General features: G+C 39.5%; 1 protein-coding gene across 1 annotated transcript in view; it reads left to right on the top strand.

Annotated features, from left to right (window-relative positions):
* Positions 1-16,156, top strand: part of LOC311297888 (uncharacterized protein) — a 42,478-nt gene extending 26,322 nt beyond the window's left edge. Inside the window, exons 14-16 of the mRNA XM_084420363.1 lie at positions 14,738-14,894; positions 15,045-15,092; positions 15,332-16,156. Coding sequence (XP_084276489.1) covers positions 14,738-14,894; positions 15,045-15,092; positions 15,332-15,936 — 810 coding nt within the window. The 3' untranslated portion in view covers positions 15,937-16,156. The remainder of the gene's footprint in view (positions 1-14,737; positions 14,895-15,044; positions 15,093-15,331) is intronic.
* Positions 16,157-17,987: the final 1,831 nt, after the last annotated feature.

Raw genomic sequence — 17,987 nt, 5'->3', positions numbered from 1 at the left:
TCGAAATACCTCTAGTTTTGTTTTCTTCCAGTTGCGCTCCATTTTTGTGGCGGCTCTCTTAAGGGCCTGAGTGTGCTCGTTGTACCACGGTGTTGGACTATTTTCTTTAATCTTCTTTAAGCGCAACGGAGCAACTGTGTCTAAAGTGCTGGAAAAGAGAGAGTTAAAAGTTTCTGTCGCAATATCGAGTTCTTCTAAGCTATCTGGGGTGCTGAGATGATGAAACTGATCAGGAAGATTATTAATAATGCAATCTTTAGTGGCAGAAGTGATAGGTCTAACATATTTATAACACAGAGTCGACTTTGCAGCCTTGGCTAAATGAAGTTTACACGAGACCAGATAATGATCTGAGATGTCATCGCTCTGCTGCAGAATTTCAATGGCATCAACATTTATTCTGTGTGATAATATTAGATCTAGAGTATGATTTACGACAATGAGTAGGTCCTGACATGTGTTGTCTAACTCCAACAGAGTTTACAATGTCTTTAAATGTCTCCGTCCCAATGCATCTTTTTTCGTTATCTAAATGTATATTAAAATCACCAACAATTAGGACGTTATCTGCAGCCAGTACTAACTCTGATAGAAAGTCAGCAAATTCTTTGATAAAGTCTGTATGGTGCCCTGGTGGCCTGTATACAGTAGCCAGCACAAATCTCAAACGTGATTTATCATTTACACTATATATTGCTATATTAAGCACCAACACTTCAAAAGAATTATATTTGAAACTAGACTTGATTATAATGCAAATTATAATTAAAAAAAATAATTATTATATAAAAAATTTCGTGTCTTAATTAACTGATTTTATTATAATTACATTAAATAATTGGTGTCATGCTGCAGTGACCTCACCCTTGCAGGCTCACTATTGGTGAGTCCGAAATTCGCGGAAATTAAGACTGATTCTTAGGTGCTTTCAGTGTGTATAATTTCAAAGCTTTCGTCCGTCATAAAAAAATTGGATCGTTTTTCGCATCAGTAGCAAGCATTTTGAATGGTGTTTTGACAATTCAGAGCCACCGAATCACGAATACGAAGAAACTAGAGGTGGGCATAGATTATTTTTTTTAATCTAGATTAATTTTGAAATTAATCTAGATTAATCTAGATTAAAATGGCTCATTTGAATTCTGCCGAAGGCATTCAGAATATGTGTGCTACCCAAATAATGACTATAAAAGTAAGTCTTTGAGAACGGGTTTCTCAAGCCAGGTGGCGCATTAGACCAGGGGCTCATCTCCTGTTTCCTGTTTCCAAACCTTAAGTAGGTCTAATGTTTATTATGGCTTGGAGTTTATGAAACCCCAAATTTAAAATTAGAATATTGTCTAACTGATGTCTTTTCAGTTAAAAAGAAACACAATAACGATTCTTAAAATCGGGCGCAGACAGATATTATGTGCTACACCACTAAGATATATTGGGAATAATACGCGCGCGCTGATATTCAGTGATATCATATCTTTCGTTTTGAATTTGAGGTGGTAGAAGGGATTAGTCATGTGTTAACTTACCGAACTGTTAGGCTACCCCACACACTCTGTCTATGTAGTTTGCTCAGGGCCGGAGTGGGACTCATTTTCAGCCCTGGAGTTTCATGCCTTAGACCGGCCCACTTTAGTTCCCGACTGACTAAAATAATGTAATTAAACCCTCAGTATATAAGGCCCAATCTTTCAAGGGCTATCTGGCCCTTCCCCCTACCCCTAGTGCTGCCCCTCCAACCAAAAGAGAATCGAGACAACCCTACCCCTTCACAGGAACGCGCAAAACGGAGGGGTCAAGGGCCAAGGGGTAGGGGAAAGGGCAAAGGGTGAACTGGGATTGAGCCGTCTGCAATAGTGCACTGTTCTGTACAGCCTTGTAATTCATTGTATTTTTCAAAAATATAATGTTCTATTCAGTGCAATATCAGTACACAGGGTTTTCTAAATACAGAGGTCCCAAAAGTGATCTTGCTAGGGGGTTCGGGGGCATATTATTTTTCCACTGTCATTGGCAAAGAACATCTGTGTTAAATATGAATCCATTGTAATAAAGTTATTCTCATTATGGGCACAGTATGTAATAGGCTATTGCTCTACCTGCTCTCCTCTCTCATCTCCATCTCCTTCTCTCGTTTTTCTTCTCTCAGTCTCTTTATCTTTACCTGTAAATCTCCCCTTCCTGAAGCTGAGCTTAGATTGATACAGTCTTTGCAAAGTGATTATTTATGTCGGTCGTTTAAAATTTCTATCGTAAAACAGCTGTTTAGTTTAGCCACTTGCACCTTATCTCGTGAAGCGTCGCGTTGGGATTTGCGCGCGGCCGCGGCTCGCGCTTCTGTGAACATAAATCCCGCTTGCTTTGATCGGTCATCTCAAACATTTTGCCATTGCCGACGAGCGGTGTTTGAGTGCTGAAGCAGCTCAGATGATGAGGTCGTTTATCGTCGCGATATGCGAATCATTGCAGCACCAAATTAGAGTTAATATTAGGCAATTATTTCAAGGCAAGGCAAGGCAAGGCAAGTTTATTTATATAGCACATTTCATACACAATGGCAATTCAAAGTGCTTTACATAGAAGAAATTAAAATAATAAAAAGAAATAAGAATAATTAAAACAGTTTAGAAAAATAAAAAATAAAATACAGTACAAACAGTCGGACGAACATTGGCACAGTGCTCAATCAGTAAATGCATAGTTAAACAGATGTGTTTTGAGTCTGGATTTGAATGTGACTACAGTAGGAGCACGTCTGATCTCCTCTGGAAGCTGGTTCCAGCTGCGGCTGGCATAATAGCTAAAAGCGGACTCACCATGCTTAGAGTGAACCCTTGGTATTTCTAGCTGATATGATCCTAATGATCTGAGTGATCTGTTCGGTTTATATTCAGTGAGCATATCTGCAATGTATTGAGGTCCTAGGCCATTGAATGATTTATATACCAGTAATAATACTTTAAAATCAATCCTAAATTTAACTGGGAGCCAGTGTAAAGACCTGAGGACTGGTGTGATATGTTCATATTTTCTGGTTCTGCTCAGAATCCTGGCGGCAGCGTTCTGTATGAGCTGCAACTGTCTTATGGTCTTTTTGGGAAGGCCAGTGAGGAGTCCATTACAATAATCCACCCTGCTGGTGATGAAAGCATGCACAAGTTTCTCTAAGTCTTGTCTGGAAACAAAGCATCTAATTCTTGCAATATTTTTCAGATGATAGTATGCTGATTTAGTTATTGCTTTGACATGACTACTGAAACTAAGGTCTGACTCTAGTGTCACACCAAGATTCCTGACTTGATTTTTGGTTGTTTGACCCCTAGAGTGAAGGTATGCGTTCACCTTGAGAACTTCATCTTTGTTTCCAAACGCAATGACTTCAGTTTTGTCTTTGTTTAACTGAAGAAAGTTTTGACACATCCAACTGTTGACTTCATCAATGCATTGGCACAGGGAGTCAATGGGGCTATAATCGTTGGGCGATAGGGCTAAGTAGAGCTGTGTGTCGTCTGCATAGCTGTGGTAAGCAATTTGGTTCTTTCTCATTATTTGGCTCATTGGGAGCATATACAGGTTGAACAGGAGTGGCGCAAGAATTGAGCCTTGAGGGACTCCGCATGTCATGGATGTCCACTCAGACTTATGGTCTCCTATACTCACATAATAACCTCTCCCATCTAAGTATGACCTGAACCATTTTAGGACTATCCCAGAAAGCCCCACCCAGTTTTCCAGCCTGTCCAGAAGTATGTTGTGATCGACAGTGTCAAATGCAGCACTGAGGTCGAGTAGTACCAGCACTGATAATTTGCCTGAATCAGTATTTAAGCGAATATCGTTTATTATCTTTATGAGCGCTGTCTCTGTGCTGTGGTGCGGTCGGAAACCAGATTGAAAATTGTCAAAGTATCCATTCGAGCATAAGAATTTGTTCAGCTGATTGAAGACAACTTTTTCAATGATCTTGCCTATGAAAGGAAGATTTGAGATCGGTCTATAGTTGCTTAATATGGTCTTATCCAGATTGCTCTTTTTCAGGAGGGGCTTGACAACTGCAGTTTTCAGGGAGTTTGGGAAACTACCAGAGAGAAGTGAAGCATTTACCACTTCTAGAAGATCTGCTTCTAGACTGTTTAACACACTTTTGAAAAAAGATGTGGGAAGTGTGTCAAGAGCGCAGGTTGATGTTTTAAGGTGCTGTACGGTTTCTTCCAAAATTTTGCCATCAATTTCTTTGAAATCAGACATAGTAACTACTTTCTCAGGTGGTTTGATCTGTCTGACCCCAGCGCAAGTCAAGGATGTGCTGATCACCTTTCTGATATTATTGATTTTCTCAGAGAAGAAAGAGGCAAACTCACTGCACTTGCTGTCTGAGAGCATTTCACTGGGAATCTGGCTTGGGGGGTTTGTCAGTCTCTCTACAGTAGCAAAAAGAGTGCGTGTGTTGTTTAAATTGCTGTTTATAATATTTGAGAAGAAAGTCTGTCTAGCTTTGCCTAGTTCCATATTGAAAGCATGAAGGCTGTCTTTGTAGATGTTATAATGGACTACAAGTTTTGTCTTCCGCCACATGCGCTCTGCTTTTCTGCATTGTCTTTTCATATTTTGCACTGCTGTTGAGTTTCTCCAAGGTGCCTTTTGTCTGCCACTCTTCTTCCTGACTTTCACAGGAGCAATATCATCAATTACACCTTTAACTTTTGAGTTAAAAGAATCAAGGAGAAAATCAACAGAGTCTGCAGATATGCTTGGTGTTAAAGATATAGCCTTCATAAATAGGACACCAGTGTTCTCATTTAAGCATCTCTTCTTGACAGACACAGATCTAGCTTCAGTGGCAGGAGAGATCAATATATCAAAGAAAATACAGAAATGATCAGACAGTGCTACATCCTTAATAACAATCGATGAAATGTTTAGACCCTTACTGATAAGTAAATCTAAAGTGTGTCCACGATTGTGTGTGGGTCCATGTACATGCTGAGTCAGATCAAAAGTTTTTAAAACAGTTCTGATTTCTTTTGCCATATTGTTTTCTGCATTATCTATATGGATGTTAAAATCTCCAGCAATGGCAAAACAGTCAAACGCTGAGGTAATTGTTGATAACAGTTCTGTAAAGTCCTCAGCGAAGGCTGGAGAGTATTTTGGAGGCCTGTAAATAATGAAAAGTAAAATGCGTGGAGCACCTTTTAACACAGTACCCAGATATTCGAAAGACAAGTAATTCCCAAATGATATTTGCTTACATTGATAGATATCTTTAAAAAGAGCAGCTAGACCCCCACCTCTCCTAACAGCTCTGCAGACACTCATAAAAGTAAAGTTAGGAGGGGCTGCTTCATTGAGGATTGTTGCACTGCAGTTGTCTTCTAGCCAGGTTTCATTTAGAAGCATAAAATCCAGGTTGTTTGTGGTTATTAAGTCGTTGACTAGAAGTGATTTATTTTTAAGTGAGCGAATGTTTAAAAGAGCTAACTTCAGAGACTTACTTTTCCCCACAGCAATATTAGTTTGACGTGTAATAGGCACCAGATTAGTTGGGTTTGCTGTACGGCTATTGAAGGCCTTAGACTTTCTATCATGTAACAGAACAGCAATAGAGAAAGATACAGGCACACTGGGTTCCCGCTTGTTTTGTAAACATTTGAGAAAGTTACTGTTATCAGAGCGGGCACAACGTTTCACAACGTTCATTATACACTCAGGAAAAATTACCGAGGTCCGGACCTCGGAGACCTCAATGGTCGGTACGGCCCTGACTCGTAGGCTATTTGGCCGCTTCAGTTTCTAAAGATGTTTTATTATTCTGGACTTTTCAGCGCCGCCTTTGCGCCTAGGCTATATCCTCGTTTTGTATCTCTTATTTTTTGTTAGCACATCTCTAACAAAGTGCCATTATTTTTTTTGTGGGGCTGCGAGAAAATAATAATACAAAAAATTGTGGGGCTGCGCTATGACTGGAGCCTATAGGGAAAGCATTCAAACCAGTGACATGACAACACTGGCCCTCCTGGCCAATAAAACAGACCGGCCCACCGGGAATTCTCCCGGTGCTCCCGATTAGCCAATCCGGGCCTGAGTTTGCTGCTGCTCGTCGGACGGCTTAAATCCAAACCAAGTCCAAATAATGTATGTTGCACCGATCTTTTTCACCAGCTTTCACTTTCAGCCGTGTTTACTTAAGATGACGATGAATATGATGCGTTGCAGCCGGGTGTACCTCGCGGCCGCGAGTAGATTGCGTCATCATAGCTTGTGTAGTATAGAGCCAGCTCCCAACCCAACTTTGAGAATAGATTATTGCGATATTTTTTTTATCGCGCGATAAGAGTCTCACGTTAACGCAGCACGTTAACGCCGATAACGGCCCACCACTAACGCATACGAATTTTCGGACTCAGTGTGCAACGACCTTTAGACTTTGCTGAAAGTTGCTTTTAGCTTCATTATAAAAGTCTCCGACTCGAAGTCGGAGTCCTACTTTTTTCTACGAATTTTGTGACACTTAAGTCAAAGCTTGAGACTATTCTTAAGAGCATTTCTGAGAAGTTTTATATATACGGGCCCAGGATCATAGTGGACAAGAGCAGTAGACTCACAGAGAAACATTTCATGTGAACAGAACAAGCCGCTGACTGAAGTGTTGATCTGTGTGTTCGGTTATTATATAATCATAAGTCAGACTCTCATCTGATCATCTTCACTCACATTTGAACTTTTTGACCTCATTTTTCCTTCTGATTTCTCATATAATGGTGAAATCCGTGAACTTGATGGGAGCAATTTGAGTAATATTCATCAAAGTTGCATCAGATGATTTTAAAACTTGACAGAATTGATAGTATTTTCATAATTGTTTACCTTTAACATGTTGATGAATTTGACCATGAAGACCCTAAACATGAAGTCTGTATATTAGCAATGCTTCAACATACTGAAACCACACAAAACATGACCTTGGGATCGTGTCCTAAGAGTCCTTGTGAATTTAAGTGTCATTAACTGCTCAAAAGTTATAAATAATGTTCAATCTGCTCATAGATTTTGAACTGCTTTTCCTGAGCGAATCTACTCAAGTCTACAATGAGACCAGGGCCGTTTCTGAACATTTTGCCCCTTCCCAAAACTTACACACTCAAAACCTAAATAGCAACGTTTCTAAGCACTGATATTTTTTTTTTTACAAATTAAGCCGCATTTTGATTGATCACCACAGGAACCAGGGTATCCGGGAGGTAGTACTTTCTCAAAGTTCAGGAACTTTCGGGGGTGGGACTTGGGCGCTGAACATGCTGATTTGTTGAGTTCATGCCGCATTTTGATTTATTTATTTATTTGAAAAAAAAGGGACAATACATATTAATGAACATTTTCACAAATGTAAATATGTCAGATTATAGCCTTAGGCTAATTTCCATCTGCAGATCCCCTGGCAGGTTGGTGTTACACACAAGTTAATAAATACATACAGAGACACTATATACAGACTATATACAGAGAGACAAGGACAAGAACAGTGATCACATCATGTTAGAACAAACAATAACAACAAGAGTGGACAACAAAGGACATATAGAAAACAGGAAAGCATCGACTGTATTGCACAAACCACAATTTTGCCCATGCCCTGACTATTGCACTGACCCATATTACACCATTCTATATTGCACTGATCCGCATTACACTGACCCCTATTGCACAACCCATGTTATACTGACTCTTATTGCACAACCCGTATTGCACTGATAATTGTATCCCTTTTTGTAATGCACTAACTCTGTTTTACGTCTAATATATAATGATCAGAGGTGGGTAGAGTAGCCAAAAACTGTACTCAAGTAAAAGTACAAGTACTTATAGAAATATGTACTCAAAGTAAAAGTAAAAGTAATAATCTTAATAGTTACTTGAGTAAGAGTAAAAAAGTATCCAATGAAAAAACTACTCAAGTAGCGAGTAACTTACTTCGGATTTTATATCAGAATCAGAATCAGAATCAGAATCAGGTGATGAGTCTGCTTACAGACTGGGGGTTGAACAGCTGGCTGTCTGGTGCAGTTATAACAACCTTGAGCTGAACACGCTCAAAACAGTGGAGATGATCGTGGACTTCAGGAGAAACACCCCAGCACTCCCCCCTCTCACCATCATGAACAGCACTGTGGAAGCAGTGGAGTCATTCAGGTTCCTGGGCTCTACCATCTCCCAGGACCTGAAGTGGGCAAATCACATTGACTCCATTGTGAAAAAGGCCCAGCAGAGACTGTACTTCCTTCGCCAGCTGAAGAAGTTCAATCTGCCACAGGAGCTGCTGATCCAGTTCTACTCAGCCGTCATTGAGTCTGTCTTAAGCACTTCCATCACTGTCTGGTTTGGTTCAGCTACCAAATCGGACATCAGGAGACTACAGGGACTGCAGAGAGGACTGCAGAGAGGATTATTGGTGCCCCCCTGCCAACCCTCCAGGACCTGTACTCTTCCAGAGTGAGGAAGAGAGCAGGTAAAATCATCACAGACTCCACTCACCCTGGACACCCCCTGTTTGAACTGTTACCGTCAGGACGGCGACACAGATCACTGGCCACAAGAACATCCAGGCACAGGAACAGTTTCTTTCCACAGGCCATTTCCCTTCTGAACACTTAACATGCCCCCCAAAGCATATGCCTGTAAGTGCAATACTCCCACTGTCTAGTGCAATAAACTCAGGTGATATTTATATCTATATTATTCATACTACTCAAAATACTGTAAATATGTTTATAATCTGTAACATGCGCTAGACTCCCACTGTCTAGTGTAATATTCTCTAATTCAGGTGATATTTATATTATTCATACTACTCAAAATACTGTAAATATGTTCATAATCTGTAAATGTTTATTCAGACTAAACCCAACTGTGACCCTACTTTTTTACTTTTATACTATTTTTATTTATTTTTTATATATTTTCATTCTTAGAATTTGTATTACTATGTTCTTGTTGTATTTGTATTTGTATATGTGCACTGGAAGCTTCAGTACCAAGAAAAATTCCTTGTGGGTGCAAGCACACTTGGCAATAAAGCTCTTTCTGATTCTGATTCTGATTCTGATTCTGAAATGACTAGGCTATTACTTTCATAAGTAGATTGGCTCTCTTTGCAACAAAAAGCATTTTCTCCCATCTGCAGCCCGAAAAAGAAAATCATTGCCTGTCCTTTGGTTTGTATAATAGTAACTTATACAACTACATTTGGATTATTAGACAATGTCGAAATAAAGTGAATCTGCAGAGTGTTGCATTCAAAGGCATGCAATTGACACAGAGAAGAAAGAGTTAAAACTCTTCACATGTGCTCGCGCTCATGCTGCTACTGAATATCTGAACACACAAAAAAAAACAAAAAAAAAACAAAAAAAAAGTACATCGACGGATCTTCTTCTGTCGGTTCTCCAAAATATAATCAAATGTATATTTCTGCAAGCATGTTTAAACTGGTTAACTGTCTACGGCAGGCAATTAAAGGCATTCGTTTTCAAGTCGAGTTCGCACGCCACTGCGCAACAATACACACAAACTACCGCGGGATGGCGGGTGTTCATAAACGGTGGGCAATGGTAGCTTATTTAATGTATAAATTAATGTATATGTCCAAAAAACGGGTAATGTCATACTTTCTAGTAGTGCTATCATGGCGTAATAATCTGTTTGGTTGTAAAATGTATTACCTGAGTGAAATGAAATCGAATATCGTCCTGTGGAATCATTCATTCACAGACAGCTTACGAAGATGTTCAACTAATGAAGATCTTCATCGCTGGCAAATATATTGATGCATTTGCAGATTTGCTCTCACTTGACTGTACTGTAGGTCCACGGCCACTTCATCCAACGCTCTTGATGTCCTTAAATCTTCCTGTTACGACTCAGAGTCGAGTGTGAATTGAAATCGCTTCAGACGATTCAGTGCGTGCAGGAACTGAACAGTTCATTCAAACTGATTCGCGAACCGATTTAGACAGATCTGCCAACTTATTTGATGAAGTCTTTGAACAGAATCGACTCAAAAGAGTGATTCATTTGTGAATTGAGCATCGCTCAAGCCCAGAAAAAGGATACATCGCACTTACGCATTTAACAACACATATTGCATTAAAATAACACATATTGCATTAAAATAAAGTAACGAGAGGAACGTCGCCCAACGTAACGAAGTAAAAGTACAGTTTTTTCATTAGAAATGTACTCGAGTAAAAGTAATAAGTACCCACATTCAAATCTACTCTTAAAAGTACAATTTTTCCAAAAAACTACTCAAGTAAATGTAACGAAGTAAATGTACTTCGTTACTACCCACCTCTGATAATGATTAACTAATGTAGCGGATGAGCAGATCGTTCATTCGCTGGTTCTGAATTAATGAATCATGGCTCGTTGAATCTGAACACAAATGCACATTCCTTCTTGCTTTCACACTCTGAACCCCCGAATGCAAATCATCTGTGTTGGCTCCAGCTAGTCTGCAACAAATGGTCTTTCGCGACAGTTTATTGCACCTTGGAGGATAACCAGAACAACACGACACCGCATCTCCTAGCTTTGCAAAGCTTAAAAGAATTCCAAACCCCCTTTCTCTAAGCCAGAGAGATAACAAAACTTTCTATAGACATTCCATACACACACACACAAACGTTTCTTTACACTCATCATGTAAGTCATTACTAAGATGTATTTGATAGGTTTGTGTGTTGCATAACTGGTTAGCCCTGTTATGCGATGGTTATGATTTTCTGATTTGTAACTTGGAAATGTTTCTCCTAATTAATGTTCTCAAATAGAATCATGGTTTTGTAACCTTACCTCTAACCAGGTCATAAAACTTTCATGACCCCAACTGGGATTTCCAGGAAAGCCCAGCTCGCTGGAATTCTTGTAAGGAAAGAGAAAAGTACCTTTTAAATGTATTAACTGTAATTCCCTTTTGTGCTTAGATGTCTTCCCATATCAAATTGGAGTATCTGCAATTTTATCGTGTGTTAATCAAACGTAAAATGCCTATAATCGTGCATTTGATTGTAACTTTATATACTTAGCTGTTTTATAATTCATTCTTGGTATCTGTTTAACCGTCTTGTTTTGACTGAACCACTCATACATAGGAGATTACAGTAAAATGTATTGTTCTGTGTGTACAATATTTCTGGGTAGAAATGACGAAATTTCATACCATCATAAACTATGCAAAGAAGTTCTTCTGACAAGACAAAGAGAATTCCTCCCGCTCGGAAACCTCTGAAAGTGATTGGTCTACGTATGCAAAGCAGGCGTGAACCCCTCTTTTCCATAAAAGACCGACTCAGGAAATTTCTAAGTGCACTTCGTCTGAGAGAATGTCTGGTTCCATGGCTCCTTAGGGAGCTCTCATCTCCATTTGTTTTTCATATTCTCCTTTGTTCATTTACACCCACGAGGGAAAATGAACTTAGCCTGAATTATTTCTTTAGTAACTTCGCTTTCAGTGAACCTTTAAATCTTCCCGCGAGTCTGCTCGCCCCGGAAGACACGAGAGAACACGCCCCGCTCGCACACGCGCCTTCTTTCCTCAGCAAATACAAAGAGAACCATATGCAAGTATTGATTTTTGATTTGATTGATGTGATTTCTTGTTGTCTCTCTCAAAGGTTACATTGTCTGTGATTTTTGCCATACTGTGATCTCTCTCTCTGATCGCACATTTTTGCTTTCACTTTCTCTCGTTCATTCCTCTCTCACTCTTTCTCTCATTTTCTCTTCCTCTCTCATCCTCTTTTAATTCGTGTTCGTTTGGTAATGTTTTCGTCTGTTTGTTTCTGTTGTAAATACATGTATTTACTCTGTGTGAATTGTAGTTCGATGTATTATTAGTTCAATTATTAAAACCATTATATTCTTGATTGCTTCTGTCTAAAATGCTCACATTACGAAGTCAATGAAATGTTGATCCTAGCTACAAAGCTTTACGATTTTGTTACTTTTCAGTAACCTAAATTGTATAAGGACAGGAGAATAGTTTCATGGCCAGAAACTATTATTTTTCCTAAAATTATAAGAAGTGATAACTTTATTGAGAAGTTGATAAGTTAATCTTACGGCCGTTTGCTGGACAAACAACTGTTTGATAATTACATAAATTTCCATTAAGGGTTATCTCATAAAATCGATCTGTAAATGGGACTATTGATATATGAATGAGGAATTATAATTCGTTGTGATTGATTATTCATATATACAATCGATCTATTTTCAACTTAGATAATTTAATGTAACTGTAATATGCGATATATATATTAATCATATTCCTGATTAATTATTAAAATTCCCTATATATCATTTGAGTTAATGTACTACCCAGTGCGGTTACACTAAACATAATCACATGTTTGTGTGTCCCTCAGCCACACTTTTAAATGACTCCTAAAGGTAGGAAGACTTGTGCTTTCCCTCACTGACAGTGGAATACTATTCCAGAAGCTCACTCCCTGATTTGACAGGACGTTCTGTGAAAAGGCGGTCCGCCTAAATGCCAATTCACAATCACCTCTCATAGCGACTCTAGTCACTCGAGACCCTGCAACACTGCTAGACTTTTGTTTAATAAAATGACTCAATGGTGGAGGCGCCAGACCATGTATAACCTTGTAGATTAGACAGGCTGATTTAAATAATTTGAAATTAGCAAAGTTTAAAAACGTATATTTATCTAAAATTTGACAATGGTGATATGACGAAGGTTTCTTGTCTAATATTTTCAATGCTCTTTTGTAGCATACTTCGATTGGCCCAATAGCAGCATGACTCGTATAGGACCAACTTGTGATACAGTACTCAATATGAGCCAGTATCATAGAGTGCAGGAATGTAATCGCTGCTGTATCCGTTAATGATGTACGAATATGTCTAAAGTTCCGTATATTAACATTTACAGTTTGATTGGTTGACTCCACGCAGCATTTTTATTTCAACCACCATTTTTTAAAACAAACAGTTGTTTGCCATTCGAATCAACAATGTAGTTTAAAAAATACGACAGATGGACCGACGACGAGGTTCAGGCTTTATTAAGCCTAAAATTCAGAGGATGAAATCCAGCGGGAAATGAAAGCTTTAGCATAAGTTCTGCCGGGAAGACTTACACATGTTTGAGTTCGCAGATACTGAAGCGACGATTACCCCCATCCTCCCCACCACCACCAGGATGGTCCTGTCCATACCTCCCGGGGGGGTCGGCTGCACCCCTGCCTTCGTCTTCAGGCAGGAATTGCAGATCCGATACTCTCGGATTATGCACTACGGACGGGGCCTACGCCAAATGACTTTGTATATTATCAGCTTGCTGAGCTGTCAATAAATGTACAGTTTATTGAAATAATTCTCCCGAGTCTTTCTGGTAGAACTGTAAAGTAGCGCGCAGTCCTACGTCACCGGACTATTTGCCTAATCTTCACGGTATTTTAGGCTGCGGTGGAAACGCAGACAGCAACAGGTCTGGCGGAAAAGGTTCCTGGGAAAAATTGTTCCGGGTAATTTCAGTGGCTTTATATAAATAAGTTGTTTCTTAACATTGAAATGATTCCCAACTGATGTACATTCACTCTTTTTTTCTGCTCTCATATTGGTTGTAGGAACAACATTAGCATTCGGTGGTTCAGCGTAGTTTGTTAGCAATGAAAGTTTGACAGGTTCCAGTGCACAGTATCCAAATCTAAACTCATTTATAGTAAATTGATTGTCCAGTTTATTTTCTATAGAGATTTCTAGTTGATCATTTCTCTCTCCTCATCACTCGCTGCCCGATCACTAATAAAAAACCTCGCTCTGTATTCACTCCATGTCAAAATCAATTCAGTGTGCTTTTAAATAAAGCAAATCTCTAGACACGATATATTCAACGAAAAATAAATGGACAATGTTTAGAATAAAATGAGAAATGTTATATTATTTCATTTAATTATACAACAGTATTGTTTCTTTACTTTCAATAATGCAACAGTAGCCTATTATTTTTTCAATAAAACTTAAAGTGCTTTATTAAAAGTTATAAAATATTGTTTAGTACTTCATGTTTCATAGTAAATTAAATTAACAAAGACAAAAATATCACATATTAATGCCTTTCCATCACACAAAATGAATTTAGCAAAGTTTGCCCTTTAATTCTGTGAATAAAACAAAAGCTTTAATGACATTCCCATTAAAGAATGTAATTTAACTTTTTAGAGTCCAATTTACATTATATAATACAGCTAAGATAGAGATTGATGCATTTGATCATGATAATAATATGATTATTTAAAATATTTAATTTGAGATAGATGTTGGTTTATTACTGACCTCTCGATTTTATGAATTTTCTGGAATTTATTTTTAATTATTTGGTTTATTCTGCCAATTTATTTTTAAATATATAATTTCAAAACAATCTAAATTTGGATTTCTGATCGCAGTATTTCTAATTAAAATCATGTATTTTTCAAGCTAATATTGAGCTTAAATTGATTTCCTAGGACGTTCACATTTAGTGTAAATGGCAAACGCTAGAACTTGTGTCTCTGATGTCACATAATGAATATGAGAAGAATGAAGCTGATGCTGTGAAAGTGCTGGATTGAGGAGAGTTACTAAAGATCAACAAGAACCGCACAAATCTGACAGTAGAGCAGGTTATTGAGGAAGTGTGGAGGTGATGAGCTTTGATTTCTGTTTTCTCTAGAGTTTCCAGTCTCTCTCAGCTCCTCCTGAATCTACTGACGTAAATGACAATCCCTTCAGTTCTCTCTCCTCTTTTGATGGTGTGAGAGAATCTGTCCGTCAGATGAGAGACAAACTGGAGGATTTCTGCAAAGAGGAGATGAAGATCTCTGACAGAGGTAAAGTCCTGGAGATTCTGCTCTCAGAAATGATCCTCCATCATCTCAGATCATGTAGAAGATCATATTAGAAATGTCTTAGGAACGGATGCAGGGATCATTTTCTCTTGACATGATAATCACACTCTTCATGTCTGTTGATTTCCACAGTCACTTTCTCCAACATTGTTCCCAGGACCAGGAACGACTTCCTACAATGTAAGTCACTGAGAAAACAAGCAGAAAAACTCACTGAGTGTGTTCATGTTCTTCCTGGAGAAGTGAAAGAAAACATGACAGAAGAAATTTAGAGTTGATCATATAAATGATGATTTGCACAGGATATCTGGTAAACTGTACTGAGACACTGATGATATATTGAACATGAAGTGTTTAGATACATTAAAATATCAGACAGATTCATAATTCCTGATTCTGATGTGTTTTATCTCCATCAGATTCCCATCAGCTCAATCTGGATCTGAACACAGTGAATGAACTCCTCCGTCTGTCTGAGAGGAACAGAGTGATTACTTACACTTTCCCAAAGCTTCAGTCGTATCCTGATCATCCAGACAGATTTGATTATGTGTGGCAGGTGTTGTGTAGAGAGAGTGTGTGTGGACGCTGTTACTGGGAGATTGAGTGGAGTGGTGAGCGTGTGTTTATATCAGTGTCATATAAGAGCATCAGCAGGAAGGGATCGGGTAAAGAGTGTGTGTTTGGATCTAATGATCAGTCCTGGAGTTTGTTCTGCTCTTCCTCCAGTTACTCATTCAGACACAATAACATAGAGACTAAACTCCCTGTAAAGCCCATCAGCCGTAGAACAGGAGTGTGTGTGGATCACAGTATAACAGGAGTGTATGTGGATCACAGTAGAACAGGAGTGTGTGTGGATCACAGTAGAATAGGAGTGTATGTGGATCACAGTGCAGGAACTCTGTCCTTCTACAGCGTCTCTGACATGATGAGCCTCATCCACACAGTCCAGACCACATTCACTCAACCGCTCTATCCTGGGTTTTGGGTTGGTATCCGATCATCAGTGAAACTGTGTTGATAAAGCAGGATAGATTGTAGAGAGATTCTACCCATAATGCTTTGAGCTGCATGATAAATAATAAATGCTGAGATGTTATAGAGTCTTTTACTTTCTCTTTATTACATTAATACTACAGCTGAGCTTCTGTCAGTCAAATAACATGTTCAGATTATGGTTGAGTAAGTGCTGAGCTTGAAGATGATATAATATTCCCTGCTAAACTCAATAAAAATATTTTCTCATTATTTCTTATGTGTGCCTTGTGTATATGTGTATGTGTATGTATATGTGCATATGTATTGTTTTATGGTGCACAATTTTTAAACACCTTTTACCTAATTTTGATTATTATCAGGTTAGTAAGGTTAAAGTCAAATCTGTCCTAAATCATAAGCATTTGAATTTTCATACTTACAGTAAATAGGTCACAGAAGACTTCTCCGTGTTCAGTTCAGCTCAATCTTTTGGCAGGTGACTTTTTGAAAACTTTTTAGTTTCAATTCATTTTTCAATATATTTTTATTAACTACAGGTTAAATAGTTTACATACAAAGTACTCATATATAAAAAGAAAACAAAATAAAGTCAAAGACAAATTGTTTACTGTTACAAACTGCTCCGAGACACGAAGGTAGAGGATCCAAATGCAGTTTATTTAAAGGATTATCCAGAATCGCGGCGCGGCCTCCAAATTTCCTTGGGGGCGGCTATGGGGTTATGGGCAGGAACAGACACTGGCTCAGGAACAAACACCGGCTCAGGAACAGACACTGTGGTGGCGGCCATCTTTGCTGAGGGCTCAGGCGACGTGGTGGTGGCCATCTTTGCTGAGGGCTCAGGTTCAGGCGTGGCGGCGGCCATCTTTGCTGAGGGCTCAGGTTCAGGCATGGCAGCGGCCATCTCTGCTGAGGGCTCAGGCGACGTGGCGGCCATCTTGTCTGGAGGCCATCTTGTCTGGAGACACTGGCTCGGCGGCGGCCATCTTGTCCGGAGACACTGGCTCGGCAGGCGTGACATGAACAGTCTCTGGCTCTGCAGGCGTGATGTGAACAGTCTCTGGCTCGGCGGCGGCCATCTTGTCCGGAGACACTGGCTCGGCAGGCGTGACGTGAACAGTCTCTGGCTCTGCAGGCTTGATGTGAACAGTCTCTGGCTCGGCAGGCGTGACGTGAACAGTCTCTGGCTCGGCAGACGTGATGTGAACAGTCTCTGGCTCTGCAGGCTTGATGTGAACAGTCTCTGGCTTGGCAGGCGTGACGTGAACAGTCTCTGGCTCGGCAGACGTGTCGTGAACAGTCTCTGGCTCAGCAGACGTGACGTGAAGAAGCTCAGGTTCGGCAGGGCTGACGTGAAGAAACTCAGGCTCGGCAGGGCTGACGTGAAGAAGTTCAGGCTGAGGGGATGCTGTGAGCTCGTAGGACCCCTCATCCACAACGCCCACAATAAAGAACAAGCCACTTATCCGAAGGGCGAGGTCAATATATTGGATTAAGGTCCACTGAGGGGTGTTATCAGGCATGAGGTAATCAAGAATGTCTGTAAGCCATAGTGGAACATGTCCTTTAACCCTCCGGGGACGGATTGGGCGGATACTTTTACAAATGTGTAATTATCTTAAAAACTATTAATGATAGAGAGATCATTAATAGTCTTTTTTGCCGTCTTCCTCAGATTCGGCTGAAAACAGTGGTATCCAGTTTGTATATTATGCACACTTCCCTTGTTGCGTAATACCACTGCGTAAAAAGGCCAATGAAAACAATGATGTTAGGCAGATTCAACACGCAATGTAAAAATTCAAAAATCAAGACCAATGTAAAAATTGCCGCTCTGAGGAATATTTTTCTTACCCAATCAGAGGAAGGTTACCATGACGTATTCTAGCTGATCAGAGGACTCTGTAGCCTTGCCAGGGGTGGTACCATAGTAAGGGAAGAAAGCGATCGGAGTATTACATGTGCTAGCGTCAGGTGGAGAAGGAGGCAGAGAGCGATCGGAATGTTACAGAGAGCGATTGGAGGTATTACAGAGCGCACAGAGATCAATTAGAGAGAGAGATAGCATTATTA

The sequence above is a fragment of the Rutilus rutilus genome (assembly GCF_951802725.1).
Source record: "Rutilus rutilus genome assembly, chromosome: 10".
NCBI classification, from domain to species: Eukaryota; Metazoa; Chordata; class Actinopteri; order Cypriniformes; family Leuciscidae; genus Rutilus; species Rutilus rutilus.
Note: the sequence above shows the minus strand (reverse complement) of the source record. Positions and strands in the feature narration are given on the sequence as shown.